Here is a 26,061-nt window from a genome sequence, read left to right on the forward strand (position 1 = left end):
AAGGGAGGGTGTCAAGAGGATGGGACCAGACTCTTCTCAGTGGTGCCCAGCGATAGGACGAGAGGCAACGGGCACAAACCAAAACACACGCAGGTCCCTCTGAACATAAGGAAACAGGTCACCCAGAGAGTTTGTGGACTCTCCATCCCTCGTGGCTCCCCAGGAAATCCTCCCCCCCGCTCTTGCCCCAATAAAGCTAACGCAGATGCACGGGCGGGTGCAGTGTTGGTGCCGTCATTTCAAACTTGGCTGCAGCAAGGCCAGCACCGGTGCCCGTGCTGCACCCCGGGAGCGATGCCTGCTCATTCCCATCCCTGCTCATCCCCAGTCCCTGCTCATCTCCCGGTCCCTGCTCATCCCCCCTGGTTCCTGCTCATCCCATGGTCCCTGCTCATCCCCATCCTGGCTCATCCGCCCGGTCCCTGCTCATCCCCCAGTCCCCACTCATCCCCTCTGGTCCCTGCTCATCCCCCGGTCCCCGCTGATGCCTGGGAGCCTGCAGGGCACTCAGGGATGCCGTATGGTGCGGGATGGATGCGGTTCTCACTGCCTGCCAGGGCAGAGGGTGCTGGTGGCAAGGCTGCTGGGCCTGGGAGATTTGGACATTTTTGGCTGCCCTGGGGGCACAACAGGGCTGGCAAAGACCCCCCCCCTCCCCCCGAGCCTGGCTGCGAAGCAGGGCCTGGGCTGCCAGGCTCTTCCGAAAACCTCGCTCCAGCCCACTCTCCCAAAGAGCCTCCACAGGGAGCCGCAGGAAACCCTCATGGATGCCTCCCCATGCCAGAGGAAGGTTTTTATTACCCTACAATACTTGCCAGGGAAATGCATGAAGCCGAAGCAGCGGGCTCAACCTCCCCCCGCGCCCCGTGGCACCCCCAGAGCCGCTCCGGGGGACCGGGACTGGAGTTGGAGCCGGCCTTCGCCTCCGAGAGCCGCTGCAGGAGCCGCAGGGGCAGAGGTGCTGGCGCGAGGTGGGCGGGCAGGAGCGACCCCGCATGCAAAGGCTTTCGCAGCTCCTTCCCCAGCAGAGCCCGTGCTGCGCCGGACACGCATTTTGGGCATTTCCGAGACCTGCTTTTCCACACAGCCGCAATGCCAGGGGTGCACGGAGAGCGTCAGGGACCTCCTGTCGCCGTCAGGGCGTTGACTGCCAGCAGCAGCCCCCAGAGGCTTGAGGGGGCCACCAGGCTGCTCCGGCCTGGGGAACGCCAGAAAAAGGGGTGTTAGTCACGGCCCGGAGGGTGCAAAGGGGGAATTCCTGGGGAATCGGGCCGTCAGCGGTTTCCTTACCCGCGCTGAACACGCACGGCCGCGTCTTGCATCTTTTCTCTGCCGAAGAAAGCAGCAATGTGCACGGAGCAGCGGTTGCAACGCGCCCCACGCGTCGCCCCAGCGTGGCCGGGTGCTGGAGGGGAGCTGCACCGCGCTGCACCGTGCCGCCCGCTCCCCCGCGTCCACCTCACCTTGCACCAACTCGCAGTTGTAGGAGCTGAAGGAGCCCTGGGAGCGGAGCTCGATGATCACCCGGCCTCCAGCGCGGGCCACACCGGTGACCTCGAAGCTCTCGGAGGGCGGGATGAGGACTTCGTCCTCCTCGGGGAAGAAGGAGAAGTTCCTGATGACGGCGCCGTAGCACGTCTCCACGGAGAAGAAGGTGTCCCGGCCGAAGCGCCAGGCGCTGGCGTTCCTGAGCGACGAGGAGGCGAAGTGGCCGAAGCGGACGGAGCGGTGCCGCTCGGCGCCGAAGCGGACGCCGCTGACTCCGCGGTAGACCCTGCGGCAGCGCCGGGGCTGGGCGTCCCGCAGCGCCTGGAGGCCCGTGGTCAGGAGGAAGTGCAAGGTCTTGAAGTGGAAGTGGTCGAGGTAGTGGCGGCGGGAGAGCCCGGCCTCCCGCACGGCCGCGTTGAACTCGCTGTGCAGCGGCCCCTGCATGGTGTAGGCCAGGATGGCCATCTCCTGCTGCGGCTTGAGGTCCCGCGGCCGGGGACCCGCGTGCCGCCACTCGCCCCACCGGGACACGGCGCTGGCCCAGGCCTCGGCGTAGACCCGGTTGCCGGTCATCTCGGTGCGGTTCAGCTCCGCCAGCTCGGCCTCCATGGTGCCGGCGCAGCCCCGGTAGCGGTCGTCGAAGGAGCTGGGCGCCATGTCCAGCGTCACCTCCTTGACGGGGAAGAGGTCCCGCTTGCGTGGGGCGACGCCGGCCACCAGGGTCACCACCACCACCACCAGCAGCAGCACCAGCAGCAGCACCGCGGCCGGCGCCGGGCGCTCCATGCGGGGCGTGCGCTCCCGTCGGGAAGAGCCGTGGGGAAGGCCCGGGCTGTGGGGAGTCGAGGGGGCTCCGCGGGGACGGAGGCTCCCGCTTGCTCCGCGCGCCGCAGGAGCTCAGCGCCGGCGAGGCCGGGCAGCGGGAGCAGCCTTCGGCTCGGGGAAGGTGACTAAAGCGCGGGGGGCGGCGGGAGGCGCCTGCGGAGAGAAGCGCAGCGGAGATCGGCGTCGGTCCCGGTTTTGGGGAGAAAGCCACCTGCGGCGGTTTTGTTTTGGGGGGGATTTGCAGCAGGAGCTGGCAAAGAGCAACCGAGGGGCTGGAAGCCGAGGGGCGGCGATCGATCGCCCTCGCTTGCGCTACTCGCTCACACCAGCGTCCCCGCAGCTCCCCTCGCCCGCAGCCCCCCCGGACACCCCCCGAGACGCTACCTGCGCCGCTGCTCCGGCCACGGCACAGCCCGGCACCTCCGCTCCCGGCTCCCGGCTCGGCGAGCTCCCGGCGCCCCCCGCACATCGCTGGCAGGACACGTGAGAAGCGCCCGGGCTTTCTTTTTATAGCAGCCTCGAGCAGGGCTCGCTCGGCCCCACGTCCGCCCCCCGCACCTGCTCCTTCCTGCTTATTTACACCCCAGCCCCCCCCCGTGACCGCCCGGAATCGCTCGCGGCGCCGTCCGGCATTGCTAAAAGCAGGTCGCAGTGACGCCGCTCGGAAAGCCCCTGCACGGAGCTGCCGTCGCTCTGCGGCGCTCGGGTGTCGCGGGGCTGGGAGCCGGCGCTCGCCCGGGCGGCGTTAGACGGAGCGGCTCTGCCCGTGCAGCCCCGCTGCCTCGGCGCACTCGCACCCGGGGGCGTCGGGCCGCTGAGCACGGGCCACGTCGTGACACGCGTGTCAGCGGCGGTCGGAGGTCGGGCTGGTGGCTGGGGGCCCTGGAGGAGGCAGCCCCGGCCCGGAGCCCGCGGGGTTTCGAAGGCCGGAGGCAGAAGCGACCCCCTTCCAGGGGGAATCCTGCACCGGGTGGGGTAGGGACATCCCTGGCGTGGGAAATGGTCCCAGCTTGGGAAATGGGTCCCGGTTTGGGAAATGTGTCCCAGTGTGGGAAATGGGTCCTGGTGTGGGAAATGGGTCCCACCGTGGGAAATGGGTCCTAGCATGGGAAATGGGTCCTAGTGCGGGAAATGGATCCCAGTGTGGGAAATGGGTCCCAGTGCGGGAAATGGGTCCCAGCGTGGGAAGTGGGTCCTGGCACAGGAAATGGGTCCCAGTGTGGGAAATGGTCCCAGTGTGGGAAATGGTCCCAGTATGGGAAATGGGTCCCAGTGCGGGAAATGGGTCCTGGTGTGGGAAATGGGCCCAGCATGGAGATGGGTCCCAGTGTGGGAAACGGGTCCCGGTATGGGAAACGGGTCCCAGTGCAGGAAATGGGTCCTAGCGTGGGAAATGGGTCCCAGTGTGGGAAATGGGTCCTGGTGTGGGAAACAGTCCCACTGTGGGAAACGGGTCCTGGCATAGGAAATGGGTCCCGGTGTGGGAATGGTCCCAGAGTGGGAAATGGGTCCTAGTGCGGGAAATGGGTCCCAGTGCGGGACATGGGTCCTGGCGTAGGAAATGGTCCCAGCATGGGAAATGGGTCCCAGTGTGGGAAATGGGTCCTGGTATGGGAAATGGGTCCCAACATGGCAAATGGTCCCACCGTGGGAAATGGGTCCTGGCACGGGAAATGGGTTCCACTGTGGGAAATGGGTCCTCGTGTGGGAAATGGGTCCCACCGTGGGAAATGGGTCCTGGCGCGGGAAATGGGTTCCACTGTGGGAAATGGGTCCTCGTGTGGGAAATGGTCCCAGAGTGGGAAATGGACCCCAGCACCTGCCCCAGCCCAGCCCTGCATTTGGGGTTTGGCTGCCCAAAGAGAAACGTCGCCTCTGGGCTTAATTACAAGGGACCTTCTGGGGGCACGTGGAAAGGGCAAGCCAAGGCGAGGGGCTTCGGAGCCACCCAGCAATGCCAAGGTCACCCCAAAACTCCACATTTCCACCTGCTTTTGAACTATTAGAGGTTTTTTTTTTTTCCTGTTTCCTCTTTCTTTTGTCTTTCTTAAAGAGCTGAAAATCTGCTTTGGGAATGTCCAGACGGAGCCGTTTCTCACTGCCCGTCCTCCCGCTCGCCCCCTTTCAGCCCTGACCGCGACCCGGCCGGTGGGTGACTCTCAGCTGAGGCCTCCCTGACGTCTCACTCCTCCTCCTTCCATCGCAGATGCCTTCACCGAAGCCCCCCGAGCTGCCTGCGCCGGATCCGCTCTTCGGGCCTGCGGGGATTTTAGCCGCGTGCAAGACGCTGCCGAAAGGCGATGCTAGCAAGCGGCGTGAGTTAGAAGATAAAACGTCTCCGCGACAGCGGCGTGGGGGCAGGCAGAGGCGGCTCGAGACAGCAGTTTCCAACGCTCAAAGCTGACGGCAGGGAGCAAAGCGCTGCAAAAAAAACCCTGCGGGCAGGGAGAAGCGTGCAGCGAGGGCCAAGCGCAGCTCGGCTCCCGCGCGGGCGGCCCCAGGAGTCGCTGTGTCCCCTGCCTGCCCCGGGGCTACAGGGGCCCCGGCCCCAAGCTGCTCCAGCCTGAGAGAGGCAGAGGAAGGTCACGTCCCTCTGCTACCCGGGGGGACCTGGGGTCTCCGCTTCGGTGTCCACCCGCGTGCGGCCACCGGCCACCCGGGGCTCCTGCCCGCACCCGGCGTTTCCGCTGCTCCGCATTGGGAAAGGCCCTTCGGAAAAGCCTTTGGGCAGAGTTGCTCAGCGGCTCAACTCTGCCGATGCGACTCCCCCGCGCGTCCGCGCAGCAACAGCCGCCGTCCCCGGCCCTGACGTCACCCCGCCGGCCGGAGCCGAGCCCTTAAAGGCGGCACAAAATCCCTCCCCGTCCCGCGGGAGATGCCGCGCGGGGAGGGCTTCGCCGGCGGCCTCCCGGCTCTCGGCGGAGCGTCCCTGCGCCCCGGCACCCCGCGGGCGGCTGATCCCGGCGATGTCCCCCGCGTCCGGCTCCTGAGTCCCCGCGGGGCGCTGGGCCAGGCGAGCGTGCGAGGATGGCGACCGGCGTCCGGCTGCCCGGCTCGCTGCTGGCGCTGTGCGCGGCGGGCGCCCTCCTGGCCCCAGGTAAGCGCGCGGGAAGGGGCTCCACCGGCGCTGCAATCCCACCGGATTGCGACTCTCCCGGGCCGTGCAAAGCCGCCGGGAAGGCGCTCCGGCTGCAACCGCCAGCGGCCTGCCTCGGGCGGTGAGCGCGTCTTGCGAGACACCGGCGAAATGCGATCCCTCATGAAACTTTCAGAGCAGGCACGGGCACGGGTATGGGCACGGGGATGGGCACAGGGACGGGCAGCTGCCACTTTTCGGGAAGCCCCGGAGGAGCCAAGCAGCAGCCCCAAGGATGGGGCCGGGGGCCGGCAGGCGCTGGGGGCTTTGCTGCTCCCCAGCCCGGCTCGGTGTCCGTGTCCGTGTCCGTGTCCGTGTCCATCCAGGCTGCCGAGGAGCCCAAGGGAAATTCGCCTACAAGCTGCTCCGCGACCTCTTCGCCAACTACTCCAGCGCCCTGCGCCCCGTGGAGGACACGGACCGGGCGCTGAACGTCACCCTGCAGATCACCCTCTCCCAGATCATCGACATGGTGAGCGGCCGCCCGACCCGCTCCAAAACCCCGAGCCGGCCGGGTCTGCGCCCCCGCGCTCCAGCCACCGCTCGGCCGCGCTCCGCTCCGACCCAACGGCCGGTGCCGCTCGGCCCGGGGCGATGCCCAGCGCTGACCCGCAGAGCCAGCGCCGTCCCCCCCCAGAGCCTGCTCGGCCCCTTGGAAACCAGCTCAGAGCCCCCGAAACCAGCTCAGATCCCTGGAAACCAGCTCAGATCCCTGGAAACCAGCTCAGATCCCCTGAAACCACCTCAGACCCCTGGAAAGCAGCTCAGATCCTCCCAAACCAGCTCAGATCCCTGGAAACAAGCTCAGATCCCTGGAAACCAGCTCAGAGCCCCCGAAACCAGTTCAGATCCCTGGAAATCAGTTCAGACCCCCTCAAAAGCAGCTCAGACCCCTGGAAACCAGCTTACACCTCCCGAAACCATCTCAGACCCCCCGAAACCAGCTCAGAGCCCCCGAAACCAGCTCAGATCCCCCGAAACCAGCTCAGATCCCTGGAAACCAGTTCAGACCCCTGGAAACCAGCTCAGATCCCCTGAAACTAGTTCAGACCCCTGGAAATCAGCTCAGACCCCCCAAAACCAGCTCAGACCCCCCCCAAAAGCAGCTCAGACCCTTGCAACCAGCTCAGCCCTCCCCCAACCCCGCTCACCCCCGTGAAGCCAATGCAGCCCCCCAAAACCCTCCCAAGTCCCTCGTAGCCCTGGCAGAGCCAGCTGGGCCAGCGGCCCCGGAGCAGGGTCCGGCGGCCGGCGCTATATTTGGGTCCGGGGCCGTGCCGCGTCCCCGGCACCCACCGGCTCCTCTGCCCCTGGGGCGCCAGGACGAGAGGAACCAGGTGCTCACCGCCTACCTGTGGGTCCGCCAGGCCTGGCTCGACGCCTTCCTCACCTGGGACAAGGACGCCTACGATGGCATCGACAGCATCCGCGTCCCCAGCAGCTACGTCTGGCGGCCGGACATCGTCCTCTACAACAAGTGGGTGGGAAGAGGCGCCGGGGTGGCGGAGCCGGGGTGCCGCCGGCGTCGGGGCGCGGGAAGAGGCGCCGGCGTGGCGGAGCCGTGCCCGGCTCTCCGTGCACGGGCGCTCCCGGCCCACGGCCGTTCTCCTGCTCCGCCAGAGCCGACGACCAGTTGAGCGGCTCCATGGAGACCAACGTGGTGCTCCGCTCCGACGGGCAGATCATGTGGGACTCGCCGGCCATCACCAAGAGCTCCTGCAAGGTGGACGTCTCCTTCTTCCCCTTCGACGGGCAGCAGTGCCGCCTGACCTTCGGGTCCTGGACCTACAACGGCAACCAGATCGACCTCCACAACCGGCTGGACACGGGCGACCTGACGGACTTCGTGGAGAACGTGGAGTGGGAGGTGCTGGGCATGCCAGCCACGAGGAACGTCATCACCTACGGCTGCTGCTCGGAGCCCTACCCCGACGTCACCTACACGCTGCTCCTCAAGAGACGCGCCTCCTTCTACATCTTCAACCTGCTCCTGCCTTGCATCATGATCTCCTTCCTCGCCCCGCTGGGCTTCTACCTGCCGGCCGACTCGGGCGAGAAGGTCTCGCTGGGCGTGACGGTGCTGCTGGCCCTCACCGTCTTCCAGCTGCTGGTGGCGGAGAGCATGCCGCCGTCGGAGAGCGTGCCGCTGATCGGTGAGCGCCCGCCGGCCCCGTCTCGCCGCCCCGAGGCTGAGCGGGGGGCCCCAGGCGCTCGTCCTCGTCCCGGCACGGAGGAGGGCTCGGCCGGGAGGAGGAAGCCGTCCTGCTGGCTGGCTCCTCGTGCTCCATGGAGGGGGGGTCACGCGTTGGTGGGCACGGGTGGGACCTCCGCGCCCCAGCCGTGCCGCGGCATGACGGCTGACGCTTGCCTTGCAGGGAAGTACTACATCGCCACCATGACCATGATCACGGCCTCCACCGCGCTGACCATCTTCATCATGAACATCCACCACTGCGGCCCGGGCGCCAAGCCCGTGCCCAGGTGGGCCAAGAAGCTCATCCTGCACTACATGGCCCGGGTCTTCTTCGTCTACGAGGTTGGGGAGAACTGCAAGAGCCCCCGGCATCCGCGCACGGTGGACGGCAGGGCCAGCAAGGAGGAGCCGCATGGGATGGGGACGGGTTGGGCAGAGGAGAGCCCCGGCGGGGGGAGCCAGGCGCGGGGCTGCCCCCGGGGCCGGTGCCTGTGCCACCACGATGCCCTGCTGAGGAACGTCGGCTACATCGCCGGCTGCTTCCGGGACCACCGGGCAGCTCAGCGCCGCGCCGGAGAGTGGAAGAAGGTGGCCAAGGTGATGGACCGCTTCTTCATGTGGGTCTTCTTCGTCATGGTCTTCTTCATGAGCGTGCTGATTGTGGGCAAAGCTGTCTGATGGCCCCGGTGCTCCACGGAGCCGCCGGCCCCACGCCGGGATGCTCTTCCCAATCCCTCGTGTCCAACCGAGGAAGATGCCGGGGCTAAAAACAAACCGAGCGGGGAATAAAGGCTGGCGTGTGTCCCCTGCGCTCTGCTTCCCGCCTCGGTGCCTGCACATCCAGGGGCATCCTCAGGAGCGAGCAGGGGGAGGCTGCCGGCGCACCGGGGCGCTGGATCCAGCTGGGATCCCCCCCGGCACCGGATGGCCGGTGACTGCCGCCACCTTCTCACCTGGCAGCAGCCCGGCGAAACCGTTCAGCCTTCGGTCACGTAGCAAACGTGCCCCAGCTGCGGCCTTTCTCGCCAGCCCCACGCGCGTCAGCGCGTCTGTCCGCAACGCTTTGGGGCTGAGCCGGTTTCCCAGAACTGGGTGGGTTTGCGCAGCCCCCCCGGAGCCAGAGAGGATGCGGTCAGAGGTGTGAGATGAGGTAGACGGCGTGCTCCTGGCCCTGGTTTTAGCCTGTCTGTCTCGGCCAAGGGAAACTGAGGCACGAGAGTTTTCCTGCTCCAACGAAGCTGGGATGAGCGGACAAGGCTGCGGGTTCGGCCCTGGCCCCAGGGGATCGCATCCCGCAGCGCTCTGGAGCCGGCCATGCTCCTGCTTCTCCAGCACCTCTGCTCCGCAGCCTGGCGCCCAGCCGGGACCAGAGGGCAGTTTCCCACCCCCGACATGCCGAGGGGCCAGGACCGGCGTTGCATCGCTTGGGCTTTGCAGCCCCGTGGTTTTCCCATGCTTTCGGGCGAGCAAGAGGGGGGGTGACACAGGGGGGGGACCGCGACGGCCTCGGGTTCCTGTGTGGTCTGCGCTCCTGCAGAGGCGCTTTTAAGCGCTGCGGCGCAGCACAGAGGTCCGTCCGCCCCTGTTGCACGTCGGAGGCAGCCGCTGCTTTGGAAAAGGTCCCTGGGGGAGCGCAGGTAGGGCAAAGCTTCAGCTCCGGCGTGGGAGGGAGCCGGGGGGGGGGGGGGAGCAGAGCTGTGGCTCGGGGCAGCCGTGACCGTGCAACCCAGCAGAAGCGGGTGCATTTGCACGGGCGCGTGCATGGATTTTTGCACGCAGATGCGACCCATGGGCAGGTGGGAGTATCTGCTGCTCTGAGAGAGACCCACACGGAGACACGAGGGTGCACGGCACAGGCAGGGAGGCCTTGCCTTCCTCCTCCTCCTCCTCCTCCTCCTCCTCTCCGGCTCATCACCGTCTTCCCTTTCAGCAAGCAAGAAAATGACCCTCAGGTGCCTCCTGGTTCTGGCCCTGGCCGTCCTCTCCGAGCAGAGCCTCCGGAGCACCTTCGAGGTAACTGCCTTGTGGAGCTGGGAGAAAATCCAGGGTCAGCGGGTCCCTCTCGGAGCAAACTCCCAGGCAGTGGGATCTCTCCCAAAGCAAACCCCTGGGCAGTGGGATCTCTCCTGGAGCAAACTCCCAGGCAGTGGAATCTCTCCCAGAGCAAACCGCTAGGCAGTGGGATCTCTCCTGGAGCAAACTCCCAGGCAGTGGAATCTCTCCCAGAGCAAACCCCTGGGCAGTGGGATCTCTCCTGGAGCAAACCCTTGGGCAGTGGGATCCCTCCTGGAGCAAACCCCCATGCATTCAGATCTCTCCTGGAGCAAACCCCTGGGCAGTGGGATCTCTCCCGGAGCAAACCCCCTTGTTGCTGCAGCAGAGCCGGCTGGAGCAGGCAGCCCACGGGGATCCCGCAAGCCAGGAACGTGACCCTGGCGAGGCTCCGGGGCTGCCCCATGTCGCAGCACGGCACCGGGGGGGGGGGGGGGGGGGGGGGGGGGCTGACCCTGCTGCAGGCCTTGGCTCCTGCCCCCCCCTGCTCCCCCCCCCCGGCCTCCCGCTGCTCCCCCAGCATCCCTCCGCCTCCCGCCAGCCCCAGCCCCACTCGCCTGCTGCCCGTGCCCAAACTCTGCCCTTCGGTGCCGCCCCCCCTTTCCTCGGAGAGCCCTGCCAGCAGCAGCCCCCCAGCCCTGCTCCCTGCCCCACGGCCCCCTGCCCGGCTCCCCAGCTCTCTGGCTTGGCCGTTGCATCCCTCCCGGCACTTCCCGCTGCTTCTCCCACCAGTGGGCTGAGCCTCCGGTGCTGGACATAGCGTGCGATGCCTTCGACGACCAGTACCGCGGCTGCACGCAGGAGATGGAGATACACGCAAAGAAGCTGCTGAGCAAGGAGAAAGCAGCCAACGCTGAGTTTTCCCAGGTGTGGAAAAAAGCGGAAGCCGAGTGGTCGCGGCAGCACAGCAAACTCAGCCTGCCGGCGGGCTTCCGCACAGAGTACGGCATAGCCGTCCTGGTGTACACCGCTGACTCCGGGTTGTACAAGGACTTCAACACAGCAGTGGCCCAGGACGGCAGGGACCGTCGCTCTTACCTCCGGTGCTTCCAGTACAAAGCCATGCACTATTACCTGACCAGAGCTTTGCAGGTGCTGAGGCAGGATTGCACCAGCACCTACCGGCCGGAGGTGTACCGGGGGGTCTCCTGCCTGCACCTGCATCCCCAGGGGGAGACGGTCAGGTTTGGGAGGTTCACCTCCACCTCCCTGGACAAGCAGGAAGCCATGAAATTCGGGACGGACACCTTCTTCACCATCCACACGTGCTACGGGGTGCCCATCAGCCGCCTGTCCTTCATGCCCCAGGAGCAAGAGATGCTGATCCCCCCGTACGAGTGCTTCCGAGTGGTCAACTATGCCCGGAGCGGGGGCAGCAACGAGATTGTCCTTCACAGCCAAAACAGCACTTTCAGCCGCTACAACTGCGAGTACGTGAAAGGTAAGCGGCAGCCGGCGCTGCCTCGCGGCTGGTCGCAGCCCCGTGGGCTCCCGGCAAGGAGCTGAGCCGGCAGCGGCAGCCCGCGGGATGCCTGGCTGAGAGCCCGTCTTCCTTGCAGCCCTCCGGCACCCTCGCAGAGCGCCGCTCGTCCCGGGACGATGCCGGGATGACGCCAGCGGCTGAGCCAGCGGCTCGGTGTTCCCCCCCCCGGATGCTTCGCGGCTCGGCGCTCCCGGATCAGGCGTGCTTTGATCCCCTGCTTGGCCCCAGCCAGGACTGGGGGGCTCCGAGGCTACCCGGCCTGGCGGCTCCGCAGGAAATCCTTCCCCCCGCTCTTGCCCCAATAAAGCTAACGCAGATGCACGGGCGGGTGCAGTGTTGGTGCCGTCATTTCAAACCCGGCTGCAGCAAGGCCAGCACCGGTGCCCGTGCTGCACCCCAGGAGCGATGCCTGCTCATCCCCGTCCCTGCTCATCCCCCCCGGTCCCTGCTTGTCCCCATCCCTGCTCATCTCCTCCAGTCCCTGCTCATCCCCCTGGTCCTTGCCCATCCCCAGTTCCTGCTCATCCCCGTCCCCGCTCATCTCCTCCAGTCCCTGCTCATCCCCCTAATCCCTGCTCATCCCTGATCCCTGCTCATCCCCCTAATCCCTGCTCATCCCTAGTCCCTGCTCATCCCCCTAATCCCTGCTCATCCCTGGTCCCTGCTCATCCCCCTAATCCCTGCTCATCCCTGGTCCCTGCTCATCCCCCTAATCCCTGCTCATCCCTGGTCCCTGCTCGTCCCCGGTCCCTGCTCATCCCTGGTCCCTGCTTATCTCCCCCGGTCCCTGCTCATTCCCCTAATCCCTGCTCATCCCTGGTCCCTGCTCAATCCCCCCAGTCCCTGCTCATACCCCCTGGTCCTGCTCAATCCCACCAGTCCCTGCGCATCCCCCCCTGTCCCTGCTCATCCCCAGTCCCTGCTCATACCCCCGGTCTCTGCTCACCCCCCCAGTCCCTGCTCATTCCCCACCGCTGGCCCTGCAGTCCTTTAGTAACACCACTGACAGCTCTTCTGAGATGAATAATTGGGATTTTGGTTAATCCTGGGGGAGGGGGGGGTGTTGCCACACAGCCCGCTCGGCCGGCACCGGCTGCTCAGAGCGAGGCGACCCCGTGCGTGGATCGCCCCGTGCTGGCACCTTCTCTCTCCAGAGGAAGAAACCCCCCGGGAGGGGATCCGGTCCAGGAAGCAGGGTCCGTCCAAGCGGCAGTTTCGCTCTTGCTCTTCCCCTCCACGATCCAAATACCGGATTCAGCTGTCCGCCGGGCTGTGGGAAGCTCTGCAGGCTTCTTTGCCGGAGGTTCGTCAGCCCTGGCTCAGGACTCCCTCCTCCGTACCTGCGTCTGCGGCTTGGCCCTCCAGCCCCCGGCTGCCTCGAGCACTCAGGCGCAGGGACGCCAGGAAAGAGCCACCACCGCTCCTTGCAACAGCGACCGGAGGGTTTTGCTGGGAAGGAGCCAGCGGACTGTGTCTCTCTGGCGAGCGTCGGTGCCCCAAGGGAGCAGATCACCGAGGCACACAACAGCTGAGGCTGCCGGGGACCTCTGGAGAACATCTAGTCTCCCTGCCCAGTCCCACCCGCTCACATCCCTGCCTTCTGCCCACCAGCACCACCACTGGCTTCGCCTCCTCCTCTGCAGCCCTCCAGACACAACCTCGCGCAAGACCAGAGCTCCTGCCCCAGACCCCCCCACACCCTCCCTTCCCTCCCTTCCCCGGCCACGTCTTGCACGAGGGGTCCACTGGCCTCCACGGCAGTGGGCACCAGCTCCCCTGAAAAGGCACCTGCACCCCGCAGCCCTGTCTCTGCCTCCAGACTCCCTCGAAGGTGGGCAGCGTAGCGACGGGACCAATGTCTGGAGAGGAACCTCATGAAGTTCAACAAAGGCAAGTGCAGGGTCCTGCACCTGGGGAGGAATAACCCCGTGCACCAGTACAGGTTGGGGGTTGACCTGCTGGAAAGCAGCTCTGCGGAGAAGGACCTGGGAGTGCTGGTGGACACCAAGTTAAGCATGAGGCAGCAATGTGGCCTTGTGGCCAAGAAGGCCAATGGTATCCTGGGGTGCATCAGGAAGAGTGTTGCCAGCAGGTGGAGGGAGGTGATTCTCCCCCTCTCCTCAGCCCTGCTGAGGCCACATCTGGAGTACTGCGTCCAGTTCTGGGCTCCCCAGTGCAAGAGGGATGTGGCACTACTGGAGTGAGTCCAGCGAAGGGCTACAAAGATGATTAGGGGACTGGAGCATCTCTCTTATGAGGAAAGGCTGAGAGAGCTTGGCCTGTTTAGCCTGGAGAAGAGAAGGCTGAGAGGAGATCTTATCAACGTGTACAAGTATCTGAAGGGAGGGTGTCGAGAGGATGGGGCCAGACTCTTCTCAGTGGTGCCCAGCGACAGGACGCGAGGCAATGGGCACAAACTGAAACACAGACACTTCCATCTGAACATGAGGAAAAACTTCTTCACTGTGAGGGTGACAGAGCACTGGAGCAGGTTGCCCAGAGAGGTTGTGGAGTCTCCTTCTCTGGAGATATTCAAAACCCGTCTGGACGTGATGCTGTGCAAGGTGCTCTAGGTGACCCTGCTTGAGCAGGGGGGTTGGACTAGATGATCTCCAGAGGTCCCTTCCAACCTGAAACATGCTGTGATTCTGCGATTCTGTGATTCTGTGATCAGAGGGCCCGTGGCACCCCGCAGCCGGTCGTGCTGCCAGCGCGCCCTTGCCTCCTCGAGCGTCCTGCCGGCTGGTGCTTTCTTGGAGGCAGCAGCCCTGAGTCGGGCATTGCGTCGAGGGTGCCTGCAGCACCCGGCGGGCGCTATCCCAGGCCTCCCGCGCAGGGCCTGGCCAGGCTGCTGCCTCCGCAGCCCTCCGGGACCTCCGGGGAAAGGGCCTGACTCTCCATGCCAGCCCTGGCCCTGGCACCTCCTCAGCTGCACACGGATGCAGAGCAGACCCAGGCGAGCCACGAGAGCCCGCTCGCGGGGGAGCCTGCGGCAGCGCGCGGTGCGCTGGCACCGGGCGCCGTGTTCGGGGAGACGTCGCTGCTGGCATTGCCTGCATGGCCAGGACACAGGGGTCTGGCACCGCCAGGAAAAGGCCACCGCCTCCCTATGGGCTTGGCAAAGGTGACGGCTCTCGGGTGTGTTGGGGTTTCTGCCGGCCGCAGCCGCGCGGGGCTTGTTCTGGCAGTGCCGGGAACTGCTGGCGTTTGGGGGACAGCGGTGTCAGCCGAGGCCTGGCGGTGCCATCGCGCCCCAGGGGTGTCGCCGTGGTGTCGCCATCGCATCACAACGCGGGTTCTTTCTGGCGCTGGGGCTGGGGCACCTCCGGGGCCACTTTGCCTGCGAGCGAGCGAGCGAGCGAGTGCGTGAGCGAGCGAGCGAGCGAGCGAGCGGGTGAAGAGCACGGCTTTGCGCTGCGACCCAGGAGTGAGGCAGCGGGGTAAGAGCTGCCTCCTCGGCTCTCTGCCCAGGCTCTGCTGCCCTCGCGGCGCTCTGCCTGCCTTTGGCAAGGCCCGTGCAGCGAGCGCACTGCGCCCTTCTTCCTCCAGGGTTGCTCTCGGCGGCCTCGGCCTCTTCTCCCGGTGCGGGTCGACGCCGTCAATCTCGGGGCGCGGAGCATCGTGCGCAGGGTGAGCCCAGGAGCAGAGCAGAGGCTCGGGGCCGGGGAGGCTGGTGCACGGGCACGGGAAGGGAGCTGCTGCGGGGCAGTTTGGGTGCTGCTGCCCTGCCTTGTGCCGGGAGGCTGAGGGTCGCTGTCGGGGCAGCCCCGCTAAGAGCCGCGTGCCGCGTTTCGGCTCGCCCTCTGCAAACAGGACGTGGGCGCAGAGCGCTGTGCCGGCTGCACGCTCGAGGCGCCCTCGCTCCGGCGGCATGGAGCCTCGCGCGAGAGCCGCGTGCGAGCTCGTGGCCCTGAGCCTGCTGCTGCTGCTGTGCCTGCGCGACGTGCCCTCGGCCTGGAACGTCGTCGCGGCGCTGTGCGCGGCGGTGCTCTTCGTGCCGGGCGTGAGGAGCCGCTGGCCCAAGGTAGGAGGCAGGCAGAGAGCCCTGCTTTTGCCCGCTCTGCCCTCCGGCAGCGCCTGCAGCAAGGGCACCCGCACTGGCCTGCCCCAGAGCTGCCTCCACCCTCAGCTCTGCCTCCCCAGCGCAGCCCTTCCGCGAGCAGGGGGCACCTGGGCACAGCTTGCATGCTCACCACTGACCACCGCTTGCTTGGCCTCTGTAGGGGCCCCGGGGCGACGCTGGCAGCCTGGGCAATGGCAGCGTGCAGGAGCCCAGAGGTGAGCAGCCCCGTGCCAGAGCGCAGCCGCGCTCCGCAGCGCCTCCTGCCCACAAACCCCTGCTGCCTGCGCCCACCACCCTCTGCCCCGGCTGGGGCTGCGCGCAGGGGCTGCCCTCGCTCACTGCCTCTCTGCCTCCTCCTCCAGCAGCCTCCTTCCTCCCCACGGCAGACGTGCAGGAGCCGGCAGGCAGCTGGCAGGCAGGGTAAGCGGAGCCCTTGCCTGCAGGGGGGCTGCCCCACGGCCACGCGGAGACCCATGGCGGGCACCAGGGCTTCCTGCTGGGGGACAACACGCAGCCCTGCGCTCCCTCCTCACCTCCTTTCTCCTTCCCAGCCTCGCGAGCAAGGACGCCTTGCCCACTGGACTGCCTCACGAGCCCTGCCTGCAGCACACGCACACCGCTGACCTGCTCGTCCCTGTGGCCCAGCACACGCTGCTGCTGCTGCCCACTGCCCCCACAGCTGCAGGAGACCTGGCACAGCTGGTCAACCCCGCAGCCCCACCGGCAATCCCAACATGCCGGCGTGTGCACTTTGGGGCCAACCAGACTGTGTTTCTCAGCAAGGAGGACCACAAGCTGCTCGACTGCGTGCCCAAAACCCCACACGTGGACTGGCCAGCGCACGTGGAGCGCAGGTCCATCCTGCTGGGGGCCTGGGCGCCCGTCCCGCTCGCAGGCCAAGGCGCAGCTCGGCGTCTCGCGCCCCCCGCGCAGCCCCGCGGCCCAAGCCGAGCGCGGCCCTCGGCTCCCCCGGCCCTAAAGCGCTGGCCCACTGCGCAGCTCTGGCCCCCGCCAGCGCAGCCGCCCTCCCCTCCCGCTGCCGACGTTGCCGACACTGCCGGCTGCAGAGCGCCGCTGGGCTCCCTGCTGTGCCCGGGCTGCACTCGCGGCGCCTTCCGAGCGCTGCGCAAGGCCGTGCGCAGATGCGCCGCCCTCCTCGGGAGGAGGCCGCGAGCGCCCGCGAGGCGCCAGGCGAGGAGCCGCTGCTGCACGCAAGCAGGGAGCTCGGCGCCAGGCCGCAGGCGCCGTTAGCGAGCGCCCCGCTGAGCTCGACGCCCTGCTCCCCTCGGGGCCGCTGCAAATAAAACTCTGCGCACCAGTCAGTGGGCGTCCAGAGCCATCCTTCTTCCCCAACTCAAACATCAGCAGCAAAAGGAAGCCGAGGGAAAATGTGGGCCGGTTGCTGAATGGGGTGGGTGCCCTGGTGACGAAGGATGCAGAGAAGGCAGAGTTATTGAATGCTGCCTTTGCTTCAGTCTCTACTGCTCAGGCCAGCCCTCAGGAACCCCAGACCCTGGAGGCAAGAGAGAAAGTCTGGAGGAAGGAATACTTTCCCTTGGTTGAGGAGGATGGGGTTAGAGATCATTTAAGCAAATGTGACACCCACAAATCCATGGGCCCTGATGGGATGCACCCACGAGTGCTGAGGGAGCTGGCGCATATTATTGCTAGGCCACTCTGCATCCTCTTTGAAAGGTCATGGAGAACAGGAGAGGTGCCTGAGGGCTGGAAGAAAGCCAATGTCACTTGAGTCTTCAAAAAGTGCAAGAAGGAGGACCCAGGGAACTACAGGCCAGTCAGCCTCACCTCCATCCCTCGAAAGGTGATGCAGCAGCCCATCGTGGAGGCCATCTGCAAGCATGTGGAGGACAAGAAGGTGATCAGGAGTAGTCAGCATGGCTTCACCAAGGGGAAATCATGCTGAACCAAGCTGATTGATAGCCTTCTGGGATGGAATGGCTGGCTGGGTAGCTGAGGGGAGAGCAGTGGATGTTGTGTGCCTTGACTTCAGCAAGGCTTTCGACACTGTCTCCCAGAACATCCTCCTCGGGCAGCTCAGGAAGTGTAGTCTAGATGAGTGGAGAGTGAGGTGGCTTGAGAAGTGGCTGAACGGCAGAGCTCAGAGGGTTGTGATCAGTGGCACAGAGTCTAGTTGGAGGCCTGTAGCTAGCGGTGTCCCCCAGGGGTCAGGACTGGGTCCAGTCTTGTTCAACTTCTTCATCAATGACCTGGATGAAGGCACAGAGTGCACCCTCAGCAAGTTTGCTGACGATGCCAAACTGGGAGGAGTGGCTGATACGCCTGAGGGCTGTGCTGCCATTCAAAGAGACTTGGACAGGCTGGAGAGGTGGGCGGAGAGGAACCTCATGAAATTCAACAAAGGCAAGTGCAGGGTCCTGCACCTGGGGAGGAATAACCCCATGCACCAGTACAGGTTGGGGGTTGACCTGCTGGAAAGCAGCTCTGCGGAGAAGGCGCTGGGAGTGCTGGTGGGCACCAAGTTAAGCATGAGGCAGCAATGTGGCCTTGTGGCCAAGAAGGCCAATGGTATCCTGGGGTGCATCAGGAAGAGTGTTGCCAGCAGGTGGAGGGAGGTGATTCTCCCCCTCTACTCAGCCCTGGTGAGGCCACATCTGGAGTACTGCGTCCAGTTCTGGGCTCCCCAGTGCAAGAGAGACTTGGCACTACTTGGGATAGTCCAGCGAAGGGCTACAAAGATGATGAGGGGACTGGAGCATCTCTCCTATGAGGAAAGGCTGAGAGAGCTGAGCCTGTTTAGCCTGGAGAAGAGAAGGCTGAGGGGGATCTTATCAATGTCTCCAAATATCTGAAGGGAGGGTGTCAAGAGGATGGAGCCAGACTCTTCTCAGTGGTGCCCAGCGATAGGACGAGAGGCAACGGGCACAAACCAAAACACATGCAGGTCCCTCTGAACATAAGGAAACAGGTCACCCAGAGAGTTTGTGGACTCTCCATCCCTGGTGGCTCCCCAGGAAATCCTTCCCCCCGCTCTTGCCCCAATAAAGCTAACGCAGATGCACGGGCGGGTGCAGTGTTGGTGCCGTCATTTCAAACCTGGCTGCAGCAAGGCCAGCACCGGTGCCCGTGCTGCACCCCGAGAGCGATGCCTGCTCATTCCCATCCCTGCTCATCCCCAGTCCCTGCTCATCTCCTCCAGTCCCTGCTCATCCCCCCTGGTCCCTGCTCACCCCCAGTCCCTGCTCATCCCCATCCTGGCTCATCCCCTCTGGTCCCTGCTCATCCCCCAGTCCCCACTCATCCCCTCTGGTCCCTGCTCATCCCCCGGTCCCCGCTGATGCCTGGGAGCCTGCAGGGCACTCAGGGATGCCGTATGGTGCAGGATGGATGCAGTTCTCACTGCCTGCCAGGGCAGAGGGTGCTGGTGGCCAGGCTGCTGGGCCTGGGAGATTTGGACATTTTTGGCTGCCCTGGGGGCACAGCAGGGCTGGCAAAGACCCCCCCCCCCCCGAGCCTGGCTGCGAAGCAGGGCCTGGGCTGCCGGGCAGACAGCTCTTCCGAAAACCTCGCTCCAGCCCGCTCTCCCAAAGAGCCTCCACAGGGAGCCGCAGGAAACCCTCATGGATGCCTCCCCATGCCAGAGGAAGGTTTTTATTACCCTACAATACTTGCCAGGGAAATGCATGAAGCCGAAGCAGCGGGCTCAACCTCCCCCCGCACCCCGTGGCACCCCCAGAGCCGCTCCGGGGGGCCGGGACCGGAGCCGGGGCCGGAGCCGGCCATCGCCTCCGAGAGCCGCTGCAGGAGCCGCAGGGGCAGAGGTGCCGGCGCGAGGCGGGCGGGCAGGAGCGACCCCGCGCACGAGGGCTTTCACAGCTCCTTCCCCAGCAGAGCCCGTGCTGCGCCGGACACGCATTTTGGGCATTTCCGAGACCTGCTTTTCCACGCAGCCGCAATGCCAGGGGTGCACGGAGAGCGTCAGGGACCTCCTGTCGCCGTCAGGGCCTTGACTGCCAGCAGCAGCCCCCAGAGGCTTGAGGGGGCCACCAGGCTGCTCCGGCCTGGGGAATGCCAGAAAAAGGGGTGTTAGTCACGGCCCAGAGGGTGCAAAGGGGGAATTCCTGGGGAATGGGGCTGTCAGCAGTTTCCTTACCCGCGCTGAACACGCACGGCCGCGTCTTGCATCTTTTCTCTGCCGAAGAAAGCAGCAATGTGCACGGAGCAGCGGTTGCAACGCGCCCCACGCGTCGCCCCAGCGTGGCCGGGTGCTGGAGGGGAGCTGCACCGCGCTGCACCGTGCCGCCCGCTCCCCCGCGTCCACCTCACCTTGCACCAACTCGCAGTTGTAGGAGCTGAAGGAGCCCCGGGAGCGGAGCTCGATGATCGCCCGGCCTCCAGCGCGGGCCACACCGGTGACCTCGAAGCTCTCGGAGGGCGGGATGAGGACTTCGTCCTCCTCGGGGAAGAAGGAGAAGTTCCTGATGACGGCGCCGTAGCACGTCTCCACGGAGAAGAAGGTGTCCCGGCCGAAGCGCCAGGCGCTGGCGTTCCTGAGCGACGAGGAGGCGAAGTGGCCGAAGCGGACGGAGCGGTGCCGCTCGGCGCCGAAGCGGACGCCGCTGACTCCGCGGTAGACCCTGCGGCAGCGCCGGGGCTGGGCGTCCCGCAGCGCCTGGAGGCCCGTGGTCAGGAGGAAGTGCAAGGTCTTGAAGTGGAAGTGGTCGAGGTAGTGGCGGCGGGAGAGCCCGGCCTCCCGCACGGCCGCGTTGAACTCGCCGTGCAGCGGCCCCTGCATGGTGTAGGCCAGGATGGCCATCTCCTGCTGCGGCTTGAGGTCCCGCGGCCGGGGACCCGCGTGCCGCCACTCGCCCCACCGGGACACGGCGCTGGCCCAGGCCTCGGCGTAGACCCGGTTGCCGGTCATCTCGGTGCGGTTCAGCTCCGCCAGCTCGGCCTCCATGGTGCCGGCGCAGCCCCGGTAGCGGTCGTCGAAGGAGCTGGGCGCCATGTCCAGCGTCACCTCCTTGACGGGGAAGAGGTCCCGCTTGCGTGGGGCGACGCCGGCCACCAGGGTCACCACCACCACCAGCAGCAGCAGCAGCACCGCGGCCGGCGCCGGGCGCTCCATGCGGGGCGCGCGCTCCCGTCGGGAAGAGCCGTGGGGAAGGCCCGGGCTGTGGGGAGTCGAGGGGGCTCCGCGGGGACGGAGGCTCCCGCTTGCTCCGCGCGCCGCAGGAGCTCAGCGGCGGCGAGGCCGGGCAGCGGGAGCAGCCTTCGGCTCGGGGAAGGTGACTAAAGCGCGGGGGGCGGCGGGAGGCGCCTGCGGAGAGAAGCGCAGCGGAGATCGGCGTCGGTCCTGGTTTTGGGGAGAAAGCCCCTTCCGGCGGGTTTTTTTGGGGGGGGGACGGACTTGCAGCAGGAGCTGGCAAAGAGCAGCCGAGGGGCTGGAAGCCGAGGGGCGGCGATCGATCGCCCTCGCTTGTGCTACTCGCTCGCACCAGCGTCCCCGCAGCTCCCCTCGTCCGCAGCCCCCCCGGACACCCCCCAAGACGCTACCTGCGCCGCTGCTCCGGCCGCGGCACAGCCCGGCACCTCCGCTCCCGGCTCCCGGCTCGGCGAGCTCCCGGCGCCCCCCGCACATCGCTGGCAGGACACGTGAGAAGCGCCTGGGCTTTCTTTTTATAGCAGCCTCGAGCAGGGCTCGCTCGGCCCCACGTCCGCCCCCCGCACCTGCTCCTTCCCGCTTATTTACACCCCAGCCCCCCCCCCGTGACCGCCCGGAATCGCTCGCGGCGCCGTCCGGCATTGCCAAGCGGGTCGCAGTGACGCCGCTCGGAAAGCCCCTGCACGGAGCTGCCGTCGCTCTGCGGCGCTCGGGTGTCGCGGGGCTGGGAGCCGGCGCTCGCCCGGGCGGCGTTAGACGGAGCGGCTCTGCCCGTGCAGCCCCGCTGCCTCGGCGCACTCGCACCCGGGGGCGTCGGGCCGCTGAGCACGGGCCACGTCGTGACACGCGTGTCAGCGGCGGTCGGAGGTCGGGCTGGTGGCTGGGGGCCCTGGAGGAGGCAGCCCCGGCCCAGAGCCCACGGGGTTTTGAAGGCCGGAGGCAGAAGCGAGCCCCTTCCAGGGGGAATCCTGCACCGGGTGGGGTAGGGACATCCCTGGCACAGGAAATGGGTCCCGGTGTGGGAAATGTGTCCCAGAGCGGGAAATGGGTCCTGGTGTGGGAAATGGGTCCCAGTGCATGAAATGGGTCCCAGTGCGGGAAATGGTACCAGCATGGGAAATGGGTCCCAGCATGGGAAATGGGTCCTGGTGCGGGAAATGGGTCCCAGCGTGGGAAATGGTCCCAGAGTGGGAAATGGGTCCTGGTACGGAAAATGGGTCCCGGTGTGGGAAACGGGTCCTGGCGTAGGAAATGGGCCCAGCATGGGAAATGGATCCTAGTGTGGGAAATGGGTCCGAGAGTGGGAAATGGGTCCCAGTGTGGGAACTGGGTCCCGGCATGAGAAATGGGTCACAGTGTGGGAAATGGGTCCCAGAGTGGGAAATGGGTCCCGGTGTGGGAAATGGGTCCTGGCGTAGGAAATGGGCCCAGCATTGGAAATGGATCCTAGTGTGGGAAATGGGTCCGAGAGTGGGAAATGGGTCCCAGTGTGGGAAATGGTCCTAGCATGGGAAATGGGCCCCAGAGTGGGAAATGGGTCCCAGCATGGGAAATGGGTCCCAGAGCGGGAAATGGGTCCCGGCGTGGGAAATGGGCCCCAGCACCTGCCCCAGCCCAGCCCTGCATTTGGGGTTTGGCTGCCCAAAGAGAAAAGTCGCCTCTGGGCTTAATTACAAGGGACCTTCTGGGGGCACGTGGAAAGGGCAAGCCGAGGCGAGGGGCTTCGGAGCCACCCAGGAACGCCAAGGTCACCCCAAAACTCCACATTTCCACCTGCTTTTGAACTGTTGGAGTCTTTCTTTTTTCCTGTTTCCTCTTTCTTTTATCTTTCTTAAACAGCTGAAAAATCTGCTTTGGGAATGTCCAGACGGAGCCGTTTCTCACTGCCCGTCCTCCCGCTCGCCCCCTTTCAGCCCAGATGGGGGGAGACCCCCTTGCCCAGGGCCCCCCGGGACCAGCCCTTCGGGGACCCCTTCGGCCCATTCTGAGCCACGAAGCCATCGTTTCCCCATCGTTTTATTTCAAGAAGCGGGAACAAGCGAAGCTCTCGCAGCCCGGGCAGGCTCCGCGGAGGCCACGGCAGCAGCGGCCGCCGCAGCGGGGGCAGCACGGCAGCAGCGGCCCCGAAGAGCGTTCGCCAACGCCCAGGCCTGCTGCCGGCCCCCGTCCTCGCTCGGCACGGATCGCCCGGCCACCGCCACCGCCCCGGAGCCGGAAAGCTTCGCTGCGGCATCGGCGTGTGACCCGACGTACGGCATATGGAGACACGCGGCCGTCGGGGCGCGCCGGTGGCCGAGACGTGCCCGGAGCAAAGGAAGGGCGCTCCCTCCTCACCTCCTCGGCGAAGGCGCTCTTGGGACTTCTCGCCCGGAATACTCACTTCCCGCCGTCCCGCCGTGCCAGGCCTTTCCTCAGGGCAGGAATTGCGCCCAGCCCTCACCGCACCGACACCGCGGGGCTGCTGCAGAGCCCCGGCACCGCGCGGCTCCGGGGGCATCACAGCTCCACAGGGAGAACGGGGGAGCCGGGACCGTCACCCAGCCCACCAGGACATGGCCAAAGCCTCGGCATAGACCCGGTTGCCGGTCATCTCGGTGCGGTTCAGCTCCGCCAGCTCGGCCTCCATGGTGCCGGCGCAGCCCCGGTAGCGGTCGTCGAAGGAGCTGGGCGCCATGTCCAGCGTCACCTCCTTGACGGGTAAGAGGTCCCGCTTGCGTGGGGCGACGCCAGCCACCAGGGTCCCCAGCACCACCAGCAGCAGCAGCAGCAGCAGCAGCACCGCGGCCGGCGCCGGGCGCTCCATGCGGGGCGCGTGCTCCCGTCGGGAAGAGCCGTGGGGAAGGCCCGGGCTGTGGGGAGTCGAGGGGGCTCCGCGGGGACGGAGGCTCCCGCTTGCTCCGCGCGCCGCAGGAGCTCAGCGGCGGCGAGGCCGGGCAGCGGGAGCAGCCTTCGGCTCGGGGAAGGTGACTAAAGCGCGGGGGGCGGCGGGAGGCGCCTGCGGAGAGAAGCGCAGCGGAGATCGGCGTCGGTCCCGGTTTTGGGGAGAAAGCCCCTTCCGGTGTTTTTTTTTGGGGGGGGGGGACGGACTTGCAGCAGGAGCTGGCAAAGAGCAGCCGAGGGGCTGGAAGCCGAGGGGCGGCGATCGATCGCCCTCGCTTGTGCTACTCGCTCGCACCAGCGTCCCCGCAGCTCCCCTCGTCCGCAGCCCCCCCGGACACCCCCCAAGACGCTACCTGCGCCGCTGCTCCGGCCGCGGCACAGCCCGGCACCTCCGCTCCCGGCTCCCGGCTCGGCGAGCTCCCGGCGCCCCCCGCACATCGCTGGCAGGACACGTGAGAAGCGCCTGGGCTTTCTTTTTATAGCAGCCTCGAGCAGGGCTCGCTCGGCCCCACGTCCGCCCCCCGCACCTGCTCCTTCCCGCTTATTTACACCCCAGCCCCCCCCCCGTGACCGCCCGGAATCGCTCGCGGCGCCATCCGGCATTGCCAAGCGGGTCGCAGTGACGCCGCTCGGAAAGCCCCTGCACGGAGCTGCCGTCGCTCTGCGGCGCTCAGGTGTCGCGGGGCTGGGAGCCGGCGCTCGCCCGGGCGGCGTTAGACGGAGCGGCTCTGCCCGTGCAGCCCCGCTGCCTCGGCGCACTCGCACCCGTGGGCGTCGGGCCGCTGAGCACGGGCCACGTCGTGACACGCGTGTCAGCGGCGGTCGGAGGTCGGGCTGGTGGCTGGGGGCCCTGGAGGAGGCAGCCCCGGCCCGGAGCCCGCGGGGTTTCGAAGGCCGGAGGCAGAAGCGAGCCCCTTCCAGGGGGAATCCTGCACCGGGTGGGGTAGGGACATCCCCGGCACGGGAAATGGTCCCAGCATGGGAAATGGGTCCTGGTGTGGGAAATGAGTCCTGGTGTGGGAAATGGGTCCCAGCACAGGAAATGGGTCCTAGCGTGGGAAATGGGTCCCAGCGTGGGAAATGGGTCCCAGAGTGGGAAATGGGTCCCAGTGTGGGAAATGGGTCCCACCGTGGGAAATGGGTCCTGGTGTGGGAAATGAGTCCTGGTGCGGGAAATGGGTCCCAGGGCAGGAAATGGGTCCCAGCATGGGAAATGGGTCCCAGTGTGGGAAATGGGTCCTGGCACAGGAAATGGGTCCCGGTGCCGGAAATGGGTCCCAGGGCAGGAAATGGGTCCCAGCATGGGAAATGGGTCCCAGAGTGGGAAATGGGTCCCAGAGTGGGAAATGGGTCCCAGTGTGGGAAATGGGTCCCGGTGCGGGAAATGGGTCCTGGTGTGGGAAACAGTCCCACTGTGGGAAACGGGTCCCAGCGTGGGAAATGGGTCCCGGTGTGGGAATGGTCCCAGAGTGGGAAATGGGTCCTAGTGCGGGAAATGGGTCCCAGTGCGGGACATGGGTCCTGGCGTAGGAAATGGTCCCAGCATGGGAAATGGATCCCAGTGTGGGAAATGGGTCCCGGTGTGGGAAATGGGTCCCGGTGTGGGAAATGGGTCCTGGTGTGGGAGATGGTCCCAGCATGGGAAATGGGTCCCAACATGGCAAATGGTCCCACCGTGGGAAATGGGTCCTCGTGTGGGAAATGGGTCCCAGAGTGGGAAATGGGTCCCAGCGTGGGAAATGGGTCCCAGAGTGGGAAATGGGTCCCAGCGTGGGAAATGGGCCCCAGCACCTGCCCCAGCCCAGCCCTGCATTTGGAGTTTGGCTGCCCAAAGAGAAACGTCGGCTCTGGCTTTAATTACAAGGGACCTTCTGGGGGCACGTGGAAAGGGCAAGCCGAGGCGAGGGGCTTCGGAGCCACCCAGCAATGCCAAGGTCACCCCAAAACTCCACATTTCCACCTGCTTTTGAACTATTAGAGTTTTTTTTTTTTTTTCCTGTTTCCTCTTTCTTTTGTCTTTCTTAAAGAGCTGAAAATCTGCTTTGGGAATGTCGAGACGGAGCCGTTTCTCACTGCCCGTCCTCCCGCTCGCCCCCTTTCAGCCCTGACCGCGACCCGGCCGGTGGGTGACTCTCAGCTGAGGCCTCCCTGACGTCTCACTCCTCCTCCTTCCATCGCAGATGCCTTCACCGAAGCCCCCCGAGCTGCCTGCGCCGGATCCGCTCTTCGGGCCTGCGGGGATTTTAGCCGCGTGCAAGACGCTGCCGAAAGGCGATGCTAGCAAGCGGCGTGAGTTAGAAGATAAAACGTCTCCGCGACAGTGGCGTGGGGGCAGGCAGAGGCGGCTGGAGACAGCAGTTTCCAACGCTCAAAGCTGACGGCAGGGAGCAAAGCGCTGCAAAAAAAACCCTGCGGGCAGGGAGAAGCGTGCAGCGAGGGCCAAGCGCAGCTCGGCTCCCGCGCGGGCGGCCCCAGGAGTCGCTGTGTCCCCTGCCTGCCCCGGGGCTACAGGGGCCCCGGCCCCAAGCTGCTCCAGCCTGAGAGAGGCAGAGGAAGGTCACGTCCCTCTGCTACCCGGGGGGACCGGGGGTCTCCGCTTCGGTGTCCTCCCGCATGTGGCCACCGGCCACCCGGGGCTCCTGCCTGCACCCGGCGTTTCTGCTGCTCCGCGTTGGGAAAGGCCCTTCGGAAAAGCCCTTGGGCAGAGTTGCTCAGCGGCTCGACTCTGCCGGTGCGACTCCCCTGCGCATCCGCACGGCGACAGCCACCGTCCCCGGCCCTGACGTCACCCCGCCGG

General features: G+C 66.3%; 4 protein-coding genes across 4 annotated transcripts; 2 read left to right on the forward strand and 2 right to left on the reverse strand.

Annotated features, from left to right (window-relative positions):
• Positions 1-1,115: 1,115 nt before the first annotated feature.
• LOC136991035 (erythroblast NAD(P)(+)--arginine ADP-ribosyltransferase-like) lies at positions 1,116-2,274 on the reverse strand. The gene is made up of 3 exons (XM_067289513.1): positions 1,464-2,274; positions 1,291-1,329; positions 1,116-1,198 (listed from the first exon to the last, which is right to left on the reverse strand). Exons 1-3 carry the CDS (start codon positions 2,272-2,274, stop codon positions 1,116-1,118), a joined length of 933 nt encoding a protein of 310 aa, XP_067145614.1.
• Positions 2,275-5,842: 3,568 nt separating this feature from the next.
• On the forward strand, positions 5,843-8,321 carry LOC136991090 (neuronal acetylcholine receptor subunit alpha-10-like). The gene is made up of 4 exons (XM_067289582.1): positions 5,843-5,921; positions 6,772-6,926; positions 7,070-7,602; positions 7,825-8,321. Exons 1-4 carry the CDS (start codon positions 5,919-5,921, stop codon positions 8,319-8,321), a joined length of 1,188 nt encoding a protein of 395 aa, XP_067145683.1. The 5' UTR covers positions 5,843-5,918.
• A 1,263-nt stretch (positions 8,322-9,584) lies between these two features.
• Positions 9,585-12,221, forward strand: LOC136991037 (ecto-ADP-ribosyltransferase 5-like). The gene is made up of 3 exons (XM_067289515.1): positions 9,585-9,656; positions 10,428-11,136; positions 12,133-12,221. Exons 1-3 carry the CDS (start codon positions 9,585-9,587, stop codon positions 12,219-12,221), a joined length of 870 nt encoding a protein of 289 aa, XP_067145616.1.
• Positions 12,222-17,501: 5,280 nt separating this feature from the next.
• Positions 17,502-20,348, reverse strand: LOC136991038 (erythroblast NAD(P)(+)--arginine ADP-ribosyltransferase-like; the record flags this gene model as incomplete). The annotated part of the gene is made up of 3 exons (XM_067289516.1): positions 19,547-20,348; positions 19,374-19,412; positions 17,502-17,533 (listed from the first exon to the last, which is right to left on the reverse strand). Coding segments are annotated over exons 1-3 (873 nt in total), but the record flags the coding sequence as incomplete, so codon positions are not given.
• Positions 20,349-26,061: the final 5,713 nt, after the last annotated feature.

This window comes from Apteryx mantelli, chromosome 1 (genome assembly GCF_036417845.1).
Source record: "Apteryx mantelli isolate bAptMan1 chromosome 1, bAptMan1.hap1, whole genome shotgun sequence".
Lineage (NCBI taxonomy): Eukaryota > Metazoa > Chordata > Aves > Apterygiformes > Apterygidae > Apteryx > Apteryx mantelli.

Coding starts and splice junctions, on each gene's coding strand:
- LOC136991035 (XM_067289513.1), bottom strand. CDS start 2,274: ATGGAGCGCCCGGCGCCGGCCGCGGTGCTGCTGCTGGTGCTGCTGCTG. Junction 1,330..1,463: donor CAACTGCGAGTTGGTGCAAG/GTGAGGTGGACG, acceptor TTTCTTCGGCAG/AGAAAAGATGCAAGACGCGG. Junction 1,199..1,290: donor GCCGTGCGTGTTCAGCGCGG/GTAAGGAAACCG, acceptor GGCGTTCCCCAG/GCCGGAGCAGCCTGGTGGCC.
- LOC136991037 (XM_067289515.1), top strand. CDS start 9,585: ATGACCCTCAGGTGCCTCCTGGTTCTGGCCCTGGCCGTCCTCTCCGAG. Junction 9,657..10,427: donor GCCTCCGGAGCACCTTCGAG/GTAACTGCCTTG, acceptor TTCTCCCACCAG/TGGGCTGAGCCTCCGGTGCT. Junction 11,137..12,132: donor CAACTGCGAGTACGTGAAAG/GTAAGCGGCAGC, acceptor TCACCCCCCCAG/TCCCTGCTCATTCCCCACCG.
- LOC136991090 (XM_067289582.1), top strand. Junction 6,927..7,069: donor GACATCGTCCTCTACAACAA/GTGGGTGGGAAG, acceptor CTGCTCCGCCAG/AGCCGACGACCAGTTGAGCG. Junction 7,603..7,824: donor GGAGAGCGTGCCGCTGATCG/GTGAGCGCCCGC, acceptor CTTGCCTTGCAG/GGAAGTACTACATCGCCACC.